At 41.4% G+C, this 17,184-nt stretch overlaps 4 protein-coding genes across 21 annotated transcripts in view; 3 read left to right on the plus strand and 1 right to left on the minus strand.

The window, feature by feature from the left end:
- LOC111604277 (dystrophin) overlaps window positions 1–7,517 on the plus strand; it is a 146,917-nt gene extending 139,400 nt beyond the window's left edge. For 7 of the 18 annotated variants that reach the window (XM_030224979.1, XM_030224981.1, XM_030224983.1 and 4 more), the window contains 11 exons: window positions 3,011–3,270; window positions 3,342–3,542; window positions 3,614–3,747; window positions 3,869–4,227; window positions 4,285–4,668; window positions 4,747–4,867; window positions 4,930–5,360; window positions 5,419–5,719; window positions 6,040–6,309; window positions 6,597–6,626; window positions 6,731–6,812. In XM_030224979.1, coding sequence (XP_030080839.1) covers window positions 3,011–3,270; window positions 3,342–3,542; window positions 3,614–3,747; window positions 3,869–4,227; window positions 4,285–4,668; window positions 4,747–4,867; window positions 4,930–5,360; window positions 5,419–5,719; window positions 6,040–6,309; window positions 6,597–6,607 — 2,472 coding nt within the window. In that variant the 3' untranslated portion in view covers window positions 6,608–6,626; window positions 6,731–6,812. Of the gene's footprint in view, window positions 1–3,010; window positions 3,271–3,341; window positions 3,543–3,613; window positions 3,748–3,868; window positions 4,228–4,284; window positions 4,669–4,746; window positions 4,868–4,929; window positions 5,361–5,418; window positions 5,720–6,039; window positions 6,310–6,596; window positions 6,627–6,730 lie in introns of all 18 variants that reach the window. The other 11 variants (XM_030224985.1, XM_030224986.1, XM_030224987.1 and 8 more) reach the window with 5 other exon arrangements.
- A 2,502-nt stretch (window positions 7,518–10,019) lies between these two features.
- LOC111604267 (cuticle protein 7) lies at window positions 10,020–11,395 on the minus strand. The gene is made up of 3 exons (XM_023322265.2): window positions 11,253–11,395; window positions 10,983–11,124; window positions 10,020–10,924 (listed from the first exon to the last, which is right to left on the minus strand). Exons 1-3 carry the CDS (start codon window positions 11,259–11,261, stop codon window positions 10,365–10,367), a joined length of 711 nt encoding a protein of 236 aa, XP_023178033.1. The 5' UTR covers window positions 11,262–11,395; the 3' UTR covers window positions 10,020–10,364.
- Window positions 11,396–13,544: 2,149 nt separating this feature from the next.
- Window positions 13,545–14,136, plus strand: LOC111604276 (putative gustatory receptor 85a). Its single transcript, XM_023322276.2, has 2 exons — window positions 13,545–13,898; window positions 13,956–14,136. Exons 1-2 carry the CDS (start codon window positions 13,572–13,574, stop codon window positions 14,106–14,108), a joined length of 480 nt encoding a protein of 159 aa, XP_023178044.2. The 5' UTR covers window positions 13,545–13,571; the 3' UTR covers window positions 14,109–14,136.
- A 725-nt stretch (window positions 14,137–14,861) lies between these two features.
- On the plus strand, window positions 14,862–17,174 carry LOC111604266 (organic cation transporter-like protein). Its single transcript, XM_023322263.2, has 6 exons — window positions 14,862–15,254; window positions 15,309–15,495; window positions 15,548–15,806; window positions 15,867–16,284; window positions 16,341–16,847; window positions 16,906–17,174. Exons 1-6 carry the CDS (start codon window positions 15,112–15,114, stop codon window positions 17,012–17,014), a joined length of 1,623 nt encoding a protein of 540 aa, XP_023178031.2. The 5' UTR covers window positions 14,862–15,111; the 3' UTR covers window positions 17,015–17,174.
- Window positions 17,175–17,184: the final 10 nt, after the last annotated feature.

Genomic DNA, 17,184 nt, shown 5'->3' on the forward strand with positions numbered 1-17,184 from the left:
TTAAATATTAATTAAATATTCCCTTTATATTTGGACATCAACAATCATTGATAATTCCAGGGCAATTGTGTAGTAAAATTATTTGCATTTGCAAAATACTTGAGTGGTTGCATGCAGCGTCCAATTAGAACGCTCTAATTGGAATCGAATTGCCATTGAAATTGTATTAAATGATATTTATATGCAAAATTTATTTTTTGCTTAATTTGTGATTTATTTACAGGGCAAATACTTAAATGTGAATCGTAGAACGAGGGGGCCTAAGCTTTTGTCAATTTGATTAGGCAAAATTAAATTTACCTTTAACAAATTCTATATATAAATTGCAACATTTTGCGACTTGCAGCTGCTAGCTCTAGTCTGGGCTGGAAACTTTTCACTGCACCCTCTGGCATTGCTTAGTTCGCCCATTCGCCATTTCGCTGAGATGCCATAGAAAGTATGTGGACAACTTCTGTGGCTTAGCTGGACAGTGGCTGGCAGGAGGAGGCAGTCGCCACTCGAGCATAATTTGATGCAGGTTGAATGTATATTTTAAGCATTTGCTTCGAGTGCACAAAAGGCAGGCGAAACTCCGCCCAGCTGGCGGCCATGTTGGCCTTACAAGGATTCCGTGCCCACTCTCACGCATCTTTGAGGCTTTTTTGCTTTGTTGCCATTGATTAAAACTGAAAAAGTTGCACGGGCTTCTAGACAACGTCCCCCAAAGGTGCATTGCCCTGAAGTTCCATATCGGGCTGCTCTGATATCAAACAGTTGCTTGTCTTTGTTGTCACTAATTAGTGCAGCGCCAGCTGTGGCAGGTGGGCGGGAGTCGAGCAGGCTGCATATTTATTGTAAACATGAAATTATTGATTGCCGCGGCCAACTGCTTGCGGCGAAAAGCCAAGCGTCAGCATCGCGTCCTCACTTCGCTTGCCTTTGCCGTTGTTGGCCTCTTTTGGCTAATTAAACAGAAATGCAAAGCGCTCGCTGCTGCGCTTCTTTGTGGCAACAAATGCGCAATTAATTGCAACTTCAGAACATGTTTACACTTAATTAGTCGAAGCACAAAACTTTACAACACAAAAGAAGCAATTGAGAGCTGTAGCTGCAGTTATGTTGCAACATAAAATATTCCTAATTGAGGAGCCCCAAAGCAAACATGTTTTGCCATATGAACGAAAGGAAGTCTTCTCTAAAGTGAACAAAGTTACAGACTTTGATGCATGTAAAGAGACAAACACAATTAATCCCATAAAACGAAACCTTTTCAAATTTCTACTGAAACATGCATTCGAAACTTTTAAAATACCAACTCCGTTAAAGGCAAACAAAGCACGTGAATAACATTTTATTAGAACTTGCTAAAATGTATATTAAAAGTTAAAATGGCTTTCAGTGCCGTCGTCATCTGTCGCTCATGTGCACCTTGCAGCATAGAATCGAGACTGTTGAACACATCCGAAACTGCCGCTGCATGCATTATAAAGCAGAAACTTGCCTCTGGGCGCCAGCAGAAGCGGCAAAGTTTAAAATCATAAACACAAACTTTCAGAAAATCGAATTACAGTGCGAAAAAAAAGTATGCGAGCAAATAACTAAAACTATAACTAAATGAAATAATAGAGTAAATTGCGAGCATGGCATGCTGCATGCTGCATGCTGCATGCTGCATGCAGCCATTCTGGCGACTGTGGCATAGTTGAAAGTTGAAGGTAAATGCATTTTGCTTGTTGCATGCAAAATGACAGCAATGAAAGTTTTTGTTGCAAACTCCAGCTGCCCCCGCCAAATGGTCTGCCAAAGCGAGAATGATGAAAATGTGCGAAATAAAACGTTGCCACTTGCTGCCTGGCAACAGCAGCATCCATGGCTCCACCTGGCGCAAAGCTTGCTTCCTGCTGTCGCTTAAAAATTATGGCGCGCCTTTTGCCTTTTACTGCTAATGAAGAGCCTGCTCACAGAGACAGCGACAGCGACAGCGATAGCGACAGGGACGCTGACATAAAAGCAGCATAAATACAGACTCTGATTAACTTATGCCCAACTTTAAATGAAGGCTCACTTCACTGAAGTCGCACAACGTCCCATTACCGCATTATTGGCTCGAGCACTGCGCGCAGCGTGGCGTATGCGTAATGCGGCAGCCACACACAGCTTTCAGACAATTAAGCGAGCCAGCTGAGACATCGCCAATATACAAGCCGAGACAATGGATAGGAAAAACTCTACAGCTTTCACCCAAAACTAATTTAAAATATGAAAAGCAATCCATAAATGTCGCATATACATAGTTTACATACATCTTAAGCTTCAGAGCTAATTATTATAAAGCTTGTGTTTAATATGCCAAAATGTGTTCTTGAGTAAATTTAAATTTTATTCTCTATGCGAAAATTGAAATATTTAAGAACCTTAACTTACATTGAAGACATTCGAATAATGATCTGTGAGACTACTTCAGAGCTGTTAATAACATTCAGCTATTGAAAAATTCTAATTGGTATGGCATTTAACCTCAATCATTTAACCTTTGCAGAAAGTTTGGAAATAATAAAAAACTATTTTCAATGAACTCCCTCGTCAGATATCATTAGTTCAGGCAGGCAGGCAGCTCAGCATACAGTTGAAAGTTTCATCTCACTCTTTCGGATCTCAAATCAACTTTTTAAGGGAGATTGAGTTTAGCTGCTTAGTAGCATATAGTATGGAACTCAAAAACGTAATCCGAAATTATATAGTAAATGTATTGTACCATTCCATATATTATGGCTTGGATGTAGTTTTAAAATAAAGTCGAAGCCAACAATATCTAAAACCAATTTCATTTTATTGCAATTTATTTTCCTATTGCTTTTATTTGGTCGCCCGTATAAAATATAATTTACGAATTTCAGCTCTAACCTTTGCTATACAATAAGACTCATAAATCACAATTTATTTTACCATAAATAATTTATTTATAACTGCTATCAGGCCCATAAATGACCCTTGCTAATTGGCAAATTTCTTAACTTGTTTCTTCCAGAAAATGCGCCAATTCCAAAAGGTGCTGGAGGACTTGACCTCCCGTGTCGCTTTGGCTGAACAAACACAGCTCACCTGGCAGACGCCCCCATCAGTGGGCGAGGCTAATGAGCAGATGCAGCAGCTACAACGGCTGCGGGACAAGATGACCACGGCCAGTGCCCTGTTAGACGACTGCAACGAGCAGCAATCCTTCTTCACCGCCAACCAGGTGCTTGTACCGACCCCGTGTTTGTCTAAGCTGGAGGATTTGAATACACGGTAAGTGTGCGCTGCCACAGAGAAAGGGCTCCCATCACTCACTCTTTCGCTTGCCCGATTTTTGGTTACAGCATGAAGTTGCTGCACATTGCGATGGACGAACGTCAGAAGGTTTTGTGCCAGGCGGGTGCGAATAATGCGCACGAGAACGGGGACGATGGACGCAATACATCAAACAGTGGCACCATTGGGCCATTGCCCAATTTGGGACAAAGTGTTAAGCCGCCCTGGGAGCGTGCCACAACTGCCGCCAACGTGCCTTACTACATCGAGTGAGTACCGCCACCTTCGCCAAAAACAGGAGCCATTCAGAGCTAAACTCGAGCCGTTAATCTGCTTACAGCCATGAACGAGAGACCACACACTGGGACCACCCGGAGATGATCGAGCTGATGAAGGGCCTAGCGGACCTCAACGAAATTCGCTTCTCAGCCTACCGCACAGCCATGAAGCTACGGGCTGTCCAAAAGCGATTGGGTAGGTCAAACAAATTGAACCTAACACACTTATCAACTGTTATTAATATATATATATTCTTCATATATTTATAATTATATTAATCACATATTTGAAAATCTTGCAACATTTCCAATCTCAGCACTGGATCGCATCTCAATGGCCACCGCCTGCGAGTCGTTTGACCGCCATGGACTTCGGGCCCAGAACGACAAGCTTATCGACATACCGGACATGACGACGGTGCTGCATTCGCTCTATGTGACAATCGATAAAATTGATTTGACGCTAATGCTCGACTTGGCCATCAACTGGATACTGAATGTGTACGACTCGCAGCGCACCGGACAAATACGGGTGCTCAGCTTTAAGGTGGGCCTCGTGCTGCTCTGCAGGGGCCATCTCGAAGAGAAGTATCGCTATCTATTCCGCTTGGTTGCCGATACCGAGCGGCGAGCGGATCAGCGACGCTTGGGACTGCTGCTGCACGATTGCATACAGGTGAGTGTTGGCCGTTGGAGAATGGAACTGGAAACATAATTTCAATGCCTTACTTAGGTTCCGCGGCAATTGGGCGAGGTGGCCGCTTTTGGTGGCTCTAATATTGAGCCCTCGGTTCGGTCGTGCTTGGAACAGGCCGGCATATCACAGGAAGCCATCGATGGCAATCAGGAAATTTCAATCGAGCTGCAACACTTCCTCGGCTGGCTGCAGCACGAGCCGCAGAGTCTGGTCTGGCTGCCAGTGCTGCATCGTCTGGCTGCCGCCGAGGCAGCCAAGCATCAGGCCAAGTGCAACATATGCAAAGAGTATCCAATTGTCGGCTTCCGCTATCGCTGCCTCAAGTGCTTCAACTTTGACATGTGCCAAAAGTGTTTCTTCTTTGGACGAAATGCCAAGAACCACAAGCTAACCCATCCCATGCACGAGTACTGCACAACGGTGCGTATGCTTAATGAATTTGCCAAGTGAAAAATGAACAACTATCACAAACCGATTATCTTATATTTCACTCCTTAGACCACATCCACCGAGGACGTACGTGACTTCACGCGCGCCCTTAAAAACAAATTCAAGAGTCGCAAATACTTTAAGAAGCATCCACGCGTCGGCTATCTGCCCGTGCAGAGTGTTCTAGAGGGTGAGCAGCGGAAGCACCATGCCTGCATTACACTTTTACTAATTCCCATCCATGTACAACAGGGGATGCCCTCGAGAGCCCGGCGCCCAGTCCACAGCACACCTCGCATCAGCTGCAAAGCGACATGCACTCTCGCCTGGAGATGTATGCGTCGCGGTTGGCACAAGTTGAATACGGTGGGACTGGTTCCAATTCGACGCCCGACAGCGACGATGAGCATCAGCTAATCGCGCAGTATTGCCAGGCGCTGCCCACGAGCAATGGCAGCGCGCCCAAATCGCCGGTGCAGGTGATGGCCGCGATGGATGCGGAGCAGCGCGAGGAGCTGGAGGCCATCATACGCGACCTTGAGGAGGAGAACGCCAATCTGCAGGCCGAATACCAGCAGCTGTGCACCAAACAGCAGAGCGGCACGCCTGACGACTCGAACGGCATGCACCACTCCAGCAGCTCCAGCATGACGGGCCTGTCCACTCAGGGCGAGCATGGCCAGGTAAGATCAGGCATAGATCACAGCAACAGGCACAAATCAAACTTTTGCTCTTTGCCAGGATATGATGGCCGAGGCAAAGCTATTGCGCCAGCACAAGGGTCGCCTGGAGGCGCGTATGCAAATACTCGAGGATCACAATCGCCAGCTGGAGGCACAACTGCAACGGCTGCGCCAGCTGCTCGACGAGCCAAACGGCGGCGGCAGCAGCGCCACCAGCAGCGGCCTGCCCAGTGCGCCCGGCTCAGCACTCAATTCCAAGCCAAACACTCTTCAAACACGCTCGGTAACTGCCTCCCAGCTGAACACCGACTCCCCGGCCAAGATGAACCAACAGAATGGCCACTACGACCACAATTCAAGTGAGTACGGCGCGGCAGACAACATAGGAACAGGCTTAGCTATACCGTTATAGGTGTTATATATACGATAGCAATTCGCATTTAACAGCTTCAGCTAAAGTTACGATTCCTCTGCATCTGCTTGAATACTGACTCAGGGGTGGCCAGACAAGAGTAATACTATTTCTGATTACTATACTTCAGCACCTGTTTAAGTCTTCGATAACTTTCAGGTGTTAAAGTATTTAATCAGACTTGCCATTTTCCTTACTCTTACTCCTGTTTGGTCACCCTCTGTTTGCATGACAAACTTTTGACCGTATCCTTTAACGCACATTTAGAGGGCATTATGCTGCCCGGCCTCAGCAACGAGCTGCAGCAGCATCCACAGCTAGCCAATCTGGCCGCCAAGCATCATCAGCACCAACTGAGCGGAGCTCTGAATGCACTGCATCAGCAGCAGCAGCAGCAGCAACAGCAGAGAGGCATCCTCACCGGCAACGGGGGCATTGACATGTCCAGCAGTGGAATGCAGACGTCCGGCTATTTAGGGGACGACGGACGTCCGCCACCTCCGCCACACTCCAGTCTGCTGCAGCAGCATATGAATGGTGCGGAAATTGTCGGAACGATTTTTGATTCTTTTTTGTTTTGGTTGAGTTTTGTAGTTTGGTTTTCTCAGTTGATTCAGTTGTAGCGACGCTTTGTTTCCTTAAAGTGAAAAGTTCTGATGGATTTTTATTTCGTTGCTTGATTTAAGCGTTTGTTGCATTTGCTTTTCGATGTTGTTGTTTGTGCATTTTGTGTTTCATGGCCAAAGTCAATTTATTCCGAAAAACTAATGTGAACTTTCTCTTGCTTAATTCCCTCTATCATTGCCCACAATATATGACTACAGATCTTGGCTAGAGCGTTCGGAATGTAAGCGGTAATACAAACATTTCTGTTGTCAACCATTGAAATATATAATGTTGCATATTCATGTGCTGGTCGACGATTGTTTAAACTATGCTTTTCTCTATTTGGAAACAGAAATAGCGGATAATTTGGTCACTGTCATTACGGAACAGGAAATCGAGCCCAACAACGAGGACTTGGAGGAGACGAGCAGCAGCACGACTACAAATACAACGACGACGACGACCACAAATACGGAAAAAACCTGTGTGGACATGAGGAAATAACTTTCGATACTTACATAAGCCAGGCAATACGAAAAAAGCAGAGAAATATAATCATAATCAGAAAAACAACTTAAGCATACTTCACTATAATGGCTGGCGTGCAAGCAAACTCTAAACAGTATACATATATCTATATATATACATATATAAATATCACTATAAATAATTACAAAACGCAACTTATACATATAAATATATATATAAAATATAAAAGAAAGGAAAGAAGCTGAGGCTGGAGCAGAAGCGGAAAGCTAAAGGTTTTTTATTAGTTATGAAAATATATCAATATTAAGTGAACAATACATATTAAAAGCTGAAAATAATGCAGAAATATAAAGTGTAGTTAAGAGTCTAATATAAAAGGAAATATCTTAATCAATCAATTGCGAGCACTTCTGTTAGCAAATCTGTTATAGAAGCACTTTTTTCAAAACAATGCAACAATAGATAAAAAACCAATTTCGAGTTTCTCCTTGCTAGATATACGACAGAAAATTGCTTTTGCATGTCTTATAGGAGTTCTTATCATCCGCTCACTCAGAATCAAAGATACTTTTATTTCAGTTTACTTTGTAATCTATTATATTCCATTAATGTGTATTGTGTATTATAATGTACGTGCTAACTGAAAGTGTGCTGCAATGTTTTTAATTAAATAAGTCATTATTGAACAATTTATGTTTGCCTTTTGTTTTTGTTTGTTTTATTTATTTCGTACTTTTAGCATATTTCATTTGTAGCAACTTCAATTAATTGAGGATTGAATACGATGACTAAATGGACCACCTTTTCTAATAATCTTTACTATCGAACCATAACGAATACATATGATATTTACTAGATAAATCAATATAAATCCACTAAAGATACTACTAGTCAAATTAAATCCATTCTTATCTTATCTATGCGTACGATAGATGAAACCGATAACCGATACAACTAACTCAAAGCGCTTTAAATACCAAACCAATCTTACGTGTTTAGATGTCTAAAGAAAATGGAACTCACTTAATCACAACACATACCAATATATATATATCTATTTATATATACATATAAATATATATCTGCAAAGAAAGTGTTTAATATTAAAAAATGACAAAAGCAGAAATAAAACTCTTTGAATAACCATATCCATAGCCATAAATAGTAGCTTCGAAATAGATCCTGAATGTATTTTAATCTGGATCATTATCTACAAAAATTCTAATTGGTTTTAAAAATCAATAAATAATATATCGACAATATAAGTAAAATAAAACATTTTAAACAAACAACTAAAATATCATTGAACAAGATTGAACAAAATATAATTTGAGTTTTTCATGACTTGAATAATTTGTTAGATTCAATTTTGTTTACGCACACAATAAGAACTGACTTTGGAAAAAGCTATAAAAATACACATACAACTACACACACACACATATATTTGAAATTTCTCACAACTTACAATCAGGGTAGTAAATCTAGCCACTATGGATATTTTTTTAACCGAATGAAGTCCTACCAATAACCAATCAAACAGTTAAAACCCTCCGTTTCAAGTTAAAAACGAATGAACCAAAAGAATACTTAAATCATTGGATAAACATATGAAACTATTAGAGAACATATCCCTAAAGATGCAACACTTTAAAAATACAATTAAAATTAAGCTAAAATTAAACTAAAAGTATATTCAATACGAATTTAAATATTTGCATATTGCTCGTACTAAAACATCAATCATAATAAGAGAAATTCATATTCTATTCGAAGTACTCGAACTAAAGCTCTGTATAAGGCAAGCCACAACTTTCATTTCATAATCGCAACAGTAAACGCTGCCAGCTTTGATACAACTTTTCATTTACAAAAGGCAAAAACTAAAAGAAAAATTTAATTAATAATTAAGTCAAGTTAAAATAAGAGGTGAAGCAATTCAAGCATATCCCAAAATAGTCTTCAGTGCATCAAGTGGTTGTCTACGATAAATGCTAAATATCTTGTCCTATAGCAGCCAAGATATAAATCATATGATATTAATTTAGACACAAAGCCAAACAATCAACGAAAATTATACAAATTATACTGCGTGCTATATTAGCTCCATATTTGATTATGTATTTACCATGGATATTCGAAGTATTTTAGTGCAACTTAATGTCTCGTATGCATTATACGTATGAAGCTTATTCATATATCTAACTAATACTAAGCTTATTTAGCGAAATTGTGTCCAATTGACGAGCATCAGCCGCACCCCAAGCCCAAACCCTTAATTAAATGGGCATTAATTATATCTCAAAATAATTGATGAAAATTTTCGCTCTTTCGTTGCATTAGGCCGCTGAAACGAAGGCTCCAAAATGATTTTAGTGGTTGCTTGTGTATGAGCACGGGCCAATTCAATTGTACCTATCTTTTGATACCGTTTACTACAAAACTAAGGACTATAATCTTATTAAATTGTATATCTTGTTTGATGCAGCAAGACCAATGCAACAAATATCTATCTTATATATATATATATATGAAATATAATTTGTAACATGACGCAGATGAAATCTATGATGCGTTGTGACACACTTCAATCTGTTCTACAACTGGTAGAGACTATATACATATATATACACACATACATATAGGTAAAGCATGCATATACATACATACATATACATGTGCAAACATGCAAAAATAATTCAACTAATATCAACATATAATAATTCAACGTTTATATACAAAACACACATACATATATTTATACATAATCCAATAATTATACTATATCATATAATACAAGCAAATTATAAAATTACAAAAAAGTTGATACAATACAAAATAATAATACAAAATAAAACACATTAATTGAGTTAAAAAAAAAGGGTTTTACTATTTTATTAATGTTCTAAATATTTATAGACTGTAAAGAGGATTAAACAAGGGAAGAATTTTTTTTATTTTTTTGACCTGTTTAAAAAGAATATTCTTTTTAATGGTTTTGAGTTTGGCTACACTGCTTTATTCGACAAGCCTTTTAAGCATTGATAGTTGCTTTTTATTAAATGTTGCTCCACATTGTGTATAGATCCATACCGTAGTAACGCCTGCAAATGGCTGAAAATCAATCAGAAAACAACTACTCAAATTGCTCGACGTATAAAATGTGTTTTTATTTCAAAATCAAAAACCTTAGCAGCAAAGACGTGAAATACAACAACACATGCCATATAAGTGTATGAACCTATAGTAAGTTAAACTTATGAGATAAGCCCGCGTATTGTGAACAAAATATATATATGTTTAAACGTACTTCCAACATCCAATGACGAACACAACATGGATAGAGTGAATCTTTTGGAGAACAGAGTGATACAGAGTGCAGATGAGAATGGACGAAAGAAATAGTTGGTTAGATGGACAGGGAAAGCAGAGCAAAGCACAGAGCAGGGGAAGATGTAGTGCTAGATCGCCTTCTAGGTGCCAGAGGCTTCTCGAACTCAATGATGGTAGTAGGCGTGGGGGTCGGCAGCAGGTGCGGGAAGGGCGGCTGGGTAGTGGGCGTATGGCGAATGGGCCAGAGCTGGATAGGCTGCTTGGAAGTGCGCGGTGGGCAGTTGAGCGGGCGCTACGGGTATTGGGGCGGGGGCAGGAGCAGGAGCAGGTGCTGGAGCGGGTCCTGGGCCACCACGGTGTAAGGCGGTCAAAGCAAAGGGATACGAGAGCAAGGGCAGCGAGGCCTTGGGCACTGCTGGCAAAGGCGGTGCAGGCGCCGGTCCAGGTAGCAGCGCATGTGGTGCAGGCGCTGGAGGAGCCAGCGGCTTGTAAGCCAGCGGCTCCTTACGCACAACTGCATTGAAACCATTGTGTGGATCAGCTGTGTAGTCGACGGTGCGCTTGGTGCCATCGGGGTCCACAACGGAGTAGCTGCCCTTGACCACATCGCCGTGCCGTGTCTCATGCTGGCTCTTCAGGTCTCCTGTATAGCCATCTTGAATGTCATATCCAAAAGAGTACTTGGGATCAGCATCGTATGGTTCCGGTGCAGCGGGCTTGGGAGCTAAGAACAAACAAGAAACTGAATCACTCGAGCTTTATTAGTTGCTTCAGCAACTCACCTGGAGCCACATATTGCGGTGCTCCGGGATGGGGGCCATAGCCCGCATAGGTGTGCAAGGGTCCAGCTGGGCCGCCATAATATGGCCCAGGTCCTATAACGCCAGCGCAGGCAATGCCCAGCGCAGCGCTCAACAGAAAAATCTATAATTCAGACAATCAAATGATTAGCTTTCGTTTAACTCGCAATTTCATTTAAGCTTAATTTATACAGATTCTTTTTATAGCCACGTAAATATTTGAACACGTCTCTTAGCACTGTTTAGTCGCACCTTTAGCATTGCAGCGCTTAGATGTCCTAGCGCGTCTCTCCACTTGTCTATCCTTTAACGAGTCCAAGCACCGAACACCACTTGGAATGTGGCCAACCGACTTTTGGATTGGATGGGAGCACAACAACGAGCGCACCAGAAGAAGAAACAACAACTGCAAACGTTTCGATGGCGTTCTGGCAATTTATAGTAAAAACTGGCGGCAAATGTCGCCTGCTTCACATGGCGCAAAAGACCAAGCGAACAATAAACTAATTGAAGATCAACACTGAGAGACCAGTTAACAGTCCCGCACTGATCATGCCACATGGCGCGCAACAGCCAATAACAACAACAACAACTTTGTATATATATATATATATATATATATATATATTACTAAGACTGGGCAGCCACCTGGCTATGAATCGAATCGTGTGTCTGGGTTCAACTTCGTTGCAGCCGCTTAGAAAGGTTATTCTTCCGCTTAGCCGATTAAAGGGACCCGGGTAGAGCCGTTTGATGTTTGCCCTTTCACTTTTAGCGATTTTTGGCAATTGTGTGAACGTTTATTTCGCTGCACACCCAATTGAAATGTTAATTTATTATAGGCCAGGACTTCGACCGGGCTTAAACGTTTGTAATTAGTGCCAGCTCTGTGAAATATTCAAATCCACATGAAATGGCAACCGGCAGTCGGCGCAGTAGCACCAGCCACAACAGCTTCGCGCATGCGCAAAAGGTCAGACAGTCGACAATTAAATTACAAGAAACCGAATGCTTGGCTCCAGCAGCCGGCAAACAAAAAAGCGAAAGGTCAATTTGCCCACTGCTTAGGCAACGGCACATTTGTGCCCTGGCACACTCACACAACCGAGCTACACACCTCTCCTTCCCTGTCGCACCGCCAAAGCAGGCCAGCCTTAGCTCTTAGCCACAACGGATAATGTCATTTGTATCATGTTCACTGAGTGCACTTAATTTATGATAGCAAATTTGTTGCAAGACACAGACTTGCAACGGTATTGACAGTTCCAGCCATTGTAGTCTACATTTAGTTTGGTATGTGACAAATATAGCAATGAGTCGTGCCGCTTTTCGATTCCACGTCTGCAGCTCGAAGATCAAAACAATTGATCAAACAACAATGTCGAACTGTTGTTTGCTTCTCAGCAAGTCAATTCAAGGTTGTGTGGAAGGGTCTATAACAAGCTGAAGAAAGCATTTTTCACTCCAAAAAGCGACAGCTAAGTAGAGGTATTTAGACGCGAATCAGATCAATCTTCAGATTTGCTATAGAAGACTAGATCTAATGGGTATTCCTGAACGAACTTTACCATTTCGGTTAACTGCAGCCCGATTAGACTTGAATAAATTGTAAAAGAAATTAGTTTTAAATAGTAAACAATAAACCATTTATCATTCTTAAAGATCTTTAAATACGATTATTCAATATATTATTTGGTACTTGGTGGAGAACAGGCAGAGTCGCTGTTTAAAATTATTAAATTTATTGCTCATTGTTTGCCAACTGTCAGCATCGGGGCTAAGTCGTTTAAATTAATCAAGCTGTCTACTTCTATTTATTTTCAACTTTTCATTCGCTTGTCGCAAATATCAAATAAGTTTTTCTAATTGATTTTATGCCAGGTAATGCATTCACCTGAGTGACTTGCAGTCGCCGTGAAAATGTCTTCGGGCAAGCACTTCATCTACTCTGGGCTAACATATTTTTTGGCGTTCTGTGGAACCATTGTATTCTACTTTGATAGCCGCACGGGAACTCTGATTAGGTCACGCGGCTTGTGCCTTTATGGCAAACTATATTGCTTAGTTTACTTGTCAATTGTATCTTTTAAGTTCATTGTATACGGTCAACCAAATCCAACATATCCTACTCGATCCCAACTGATGACTCTCTTAGTCGTGGTTTATCCCTACATCAGGTTGACAGCGTTGCTGAGCTGTACTTACTGTGCTCAGCGTTGGCAACACAGGATATTTAATATAGTCCAGGGTCTGCTTAAGGTGGACAAGTTTTTAGCCGAATCTAACTATTGCGTCTTACCAACGGAAAAGCCATATCTGCGGAAGCTCTTCTGGATCAGATTGTCGCTTCAGCTACCACGAGCATTTATATTCATTACACACGCATTTACTGGAAGCGAGGGACTTCAAATCTTTCTTAGCGGAATTGGCTCCAAAATTTTTGTAGACGGCATATATTTCTTGACGTTTCTTATTATCTGGAAAATCTGCTACACTTTCATGAAGCTGCAGCGTTACATAAGCCTATTATATGCCGATCCACTTCCAAGGAAGTCAAGGAAAGAGCAGAACATGTTGGAAGCACATCGAATGTACTATAAACTGATCCGAATGATTAACGAATTTTGCGAAATCTTCAAATATCCGCTGGCTAGTCTGCTGCTGCTCCTTATTTGTATGACCTGTGTGACTGGATACTCGTGCTGTCGCGCGCTATTTGGAAAGCCGTTAATGATAAATGCCCCCATCACTGAGTGCCTCACACTGTTTTTAAACATAAATTATCTATTGGAGCTCTACATTCTGACACTCACAACTAACTTGACCAGTAAGCTTCATGAGAACATTCTGCATGACTTACGGACAACTTTCTGTGACTCAGATCTAGTGGAACGCAGCGTAAGTTCTACGATTTTGACTTTATGCTATAACTTTAATGATATATTTACTTCATAGAATGTCTGGCTGGCATTGCAGATAACATCGCAAAATACGAGCATCAATATCTTCGGCGTTCTAAATATCAATCTTCAATTGATCTTTCCACTCGTAAGTGGCATCATCCTTCACATAATCTACATCATACAGAGCGACTACAATTATATGTAAAGCATCTAGTAACAATAATACACCAAGCACACGCACACACACACAGCCATGTAAATGTATATAAATTGAGTACTTTACGGCAGTAGCTGCTGCGCCTTGTCGTATTGGCTTTAGAAAGGAGAATAATTTATTGAAAAGCTTTAAGCACTTGCTTAATAAATGTAAAGTCTCTACACTTCAAAATACGTTTTACTGTTCTCAAATTGGGAGTTGTCCATAATTCGAAATACATAAAATTAATCTTTGGATTCTACACACCAAATTTGATGTTTAAAATTATTAATTAATATTGGCATATATATTGAATTATTAGCTCGTATTATGGTATGGTATACAGAATTAAATATTTTAAAACCAAGTCTTCAGGTTATGCAGTTTTCAACTCAGCTTGTCATCCTGATCATGTTTATATATACTTTGAGCTCTTTCTCGCTTCAGTCTGTCTGAATTTCCAGCTTGTATGATTGGCTTAAAATTATATATTAATTAGTGGAATATACTATATATTTATAGGAAAACATTATAGTAATGGTTAAGACTATTAAAAGAAAAAAATAAATAAAATGTAAAATAAGTAATCACCTTTAACCTTTGCTTGCTGAAGAGAGAGAGAGATGGTCAAGTCCGCTGATTATTCTTAATGTCTCAATAACTTTATATGAGTCCGCCTCAAATTACTTGTCTCCCGTATCCATTTTTATTCATTAATTAAATATATTTTAATTTTTTTTATTTATATTCAAGTCTTGACTATTTCCCAATATTCACTGTGCAACTGCCTGACTTAAGAGTTAGCCACCCTACGGATATGAAAGCAGTTGACAGAGTTTCGCCGTCCCAGTTACGAAAGTTGGTCAGCTGTTTTGATAAGTGTAAAACATGTGCCTCGATGATAGTTAGCTTTCAATTTTACGGCACTGATTGTGTGCTTAAGCAGCAACGCTCAGTGAGCTTATTTAGTGCATAAATAAAACTTGTTAGCAGATGTCCGACTGATGCACACATGGACTTTACCAGCGTACTAGAGAACTGCGGGGCATTCGGGCCCTTTCAGCATGTGATACTACTTCTATATGGCTACACGAACATACTCAGCTCGCTGCATTACTTTTCGCAAACTCTCATCACTTTTACTCCAGAGCATTGGTAAGTCAATGCGATTGAGTTCGAGGATTATATTTAATAGTGCGCTATGTTTAGGTGTTACCATGAAGATCTAGAGAATCTGACCTCTTCAGATCTTCGCTTGATATACGCAAATGTCACCTATAAGTCGTGCACCCAACTTGAGAGAGTGGTCAATGGTACGGGCATTGCAGCAAAAAGTGGACAATGCGACGATTGGATATTCATGCGAGAACAGGGCTACGAGAGCATCACAACTGAGGTACTTAAATGTCTAATTAGAAACCTCACATATGTCATATCGCTTATTGCAGCTAAAATGGGTGTGCGACAAGTCGCATCACTCGGCCGTAGGCCAATCGTTCTTCTTCATTGGCTCAGTTGTTGGCACCATAACATTTGGAAATCTATCCGATCGCATTGGACGTCTGCCGGCCTTGCTGCTGGCCACATTGGCAGGTGCATCGGGAGATTTCCTTACCTCGTTCGTCCACAGCTTACCACTATTTGCGTTTTCCCGCTTTGTCTCCGGACTCTCGACCGATACCATGTACTATTTGATGTATATTTTGGGTGAGTGTTCCGTCTCTATAACAGTGGGTTTCACACTAACTGGCAGCTTCTTCTATGCAGTATTCGAGTACCTCAGTCCCAAACATCGCACCTTTGGACTTAACATTGTACTCGCCTTCTTTTACTGCTTCGGACTGATGAGCTCACCATGGCTAGCCATCTGGATTGGCGATTGGCGGCATTACTTGTGGCTAGCTTCGTTGCCCGCTCTGGCAGTGCTCGCCTATCCGCTGTTCATCTGTGAGAGCGCTCAGTGGCTGCTCACCAAGCAGCGATACGATCGGGCCGTGCAGTGTCTCAAATGGGTAGCTAAGTTCAATGGTCGACAAGTGGAGGACTCTGTGTTCAGCAAATTCATCAGTTACTATCGTGAGAAAATGAAGGATGAACTGAAGCCGACAACCGATGAGGACACATTCCTGGGAATGTTCCGCACCCCTAATCTGCGGCGCTGCACGCTCTGCCTGCTGCTGAAATCGTGAGTTATTGCCATTAGCTCATGGTACAAACCTCTGATATTATGATCTTATTCAGCGTCATCATTACACTGTCCTATGATGTGATGAATCGCAATATGGAGGGACTGGGCACTTCGCCTTTCAAGCTGTTCTCTTACACGTCCATTAACTATTTGCCAGCGGGCTGCACTATACTGCTGCTCCAAAATAGTATCGGTCGCAAGGGCATGGCCTGCGGAGCGTTGCTGGTGGGTGGCATCATAACCACTGTGACGGGCTTCCTGATTGCCTTCCTGGATCCGAAAGAAAATGCTCTTCTGCTTGCCGTCATGATTGGCCTGGGTCGCTATGGCGTTACGGTCTCCTATGATGCGGAAATCCAATATGCCGCCGAGATTATACCGACAAGCGTGCGGGGGCGTGCGCTCTCCAACATACACGTCGTTGGGCTGGCCTCCAACTCGCTAGTCTTCTATGTGATCTACCTGGCCAAGTTCTATAAGCCTCTGCCATCTATATTCATTAGTTGTTTAATGTTCATAGGCGCTGGCATATGTCTAACTCTGCCGGAAACTTTGAACAGGTATGCTCGCAGTTGACTCAACTCTGAATTATTTATAAAGTAATTTTTTGATTTTTAGAAAGCTGCCGGAAAATCTGGCGGAGGCAGAAGCTTTCGTTAAGCAAGAGACTGGCCAGTGCCTTTCGTTGTTTCCCAAACGAGAACCAATTTCATCGACAGCAATTTAAGGATTTGCAGTTTGAGTTCCAAATTTGTTTTGCAATATGCAAAGTACAAACATACTATGTATGCTCTTAACAAATTACACAGCAACTTTAATGGGTAGATGAAACTAACTATTTGTATGAATAATTGTGGATAATACAACGACTTTCTTTCATGGTCATGTTCTGGACTA

Source organism: Drosophila hydei, unplaced genomic scaffold (assembly GCF_003285905.1).
Source record: "Drosophila hydei strain 15085-1641.00,03,60 unplaced genomic scaffold, DhydRS2 tig00008121-arrow-pilon, whole genome shotgun sequence".
Lineage (NCBI taxonomy): Eukaryota > Metazoa > Arthropoda > Insecta > Diptera > Drosophilidae > Drosophila > Drosophila hydei.

Coding starts and splice junctions, on each gene's coding strand:
- LOC111604267 (XM_023322265.2), bottom strand. Junction 10,925..10,982: donor ACCGCAATATGTGGCTCCAG/GTGAGTTGCTGA, acceptor GTTTGTTCTTAG/CTCCCAAGCCCGCTGCACCG.
- LOC111604276 (XM_023322276.2), top strand. CDS start 13,572: ATGTTGGAAGCACATCGAATGTACTATAAACTGATCCGAATGATTAAC. Junction 13,899..13,955: donor CAGATCTAGTGGAACGCAGC/GTAAGTTCTACG, acceptor TTTACTTCATAG/AATGTCTGGCTGGCATTGCA.
- LOC111604266 (XM_023322263.2), top strand. CDS start 15,112: ATGGACTTTACCAGCGTACTAGAGAACTGCGGGGCATTCGGGCCCTTT. Junction 15,496..15,547: donor ACGAGAGCATCACAACTGAG/GTACTTAAATGT, acceptor CGCTTATTGCAG/CTAAAATGGGTGTGCGACAA. Junction 16,848..16,905: donor CTGCCGGAAACTTTGAACAG/GTATGCTCGCAG, acceptor TTTGATTTTTAG/AAAGCTGCCGGAAAATCTGG.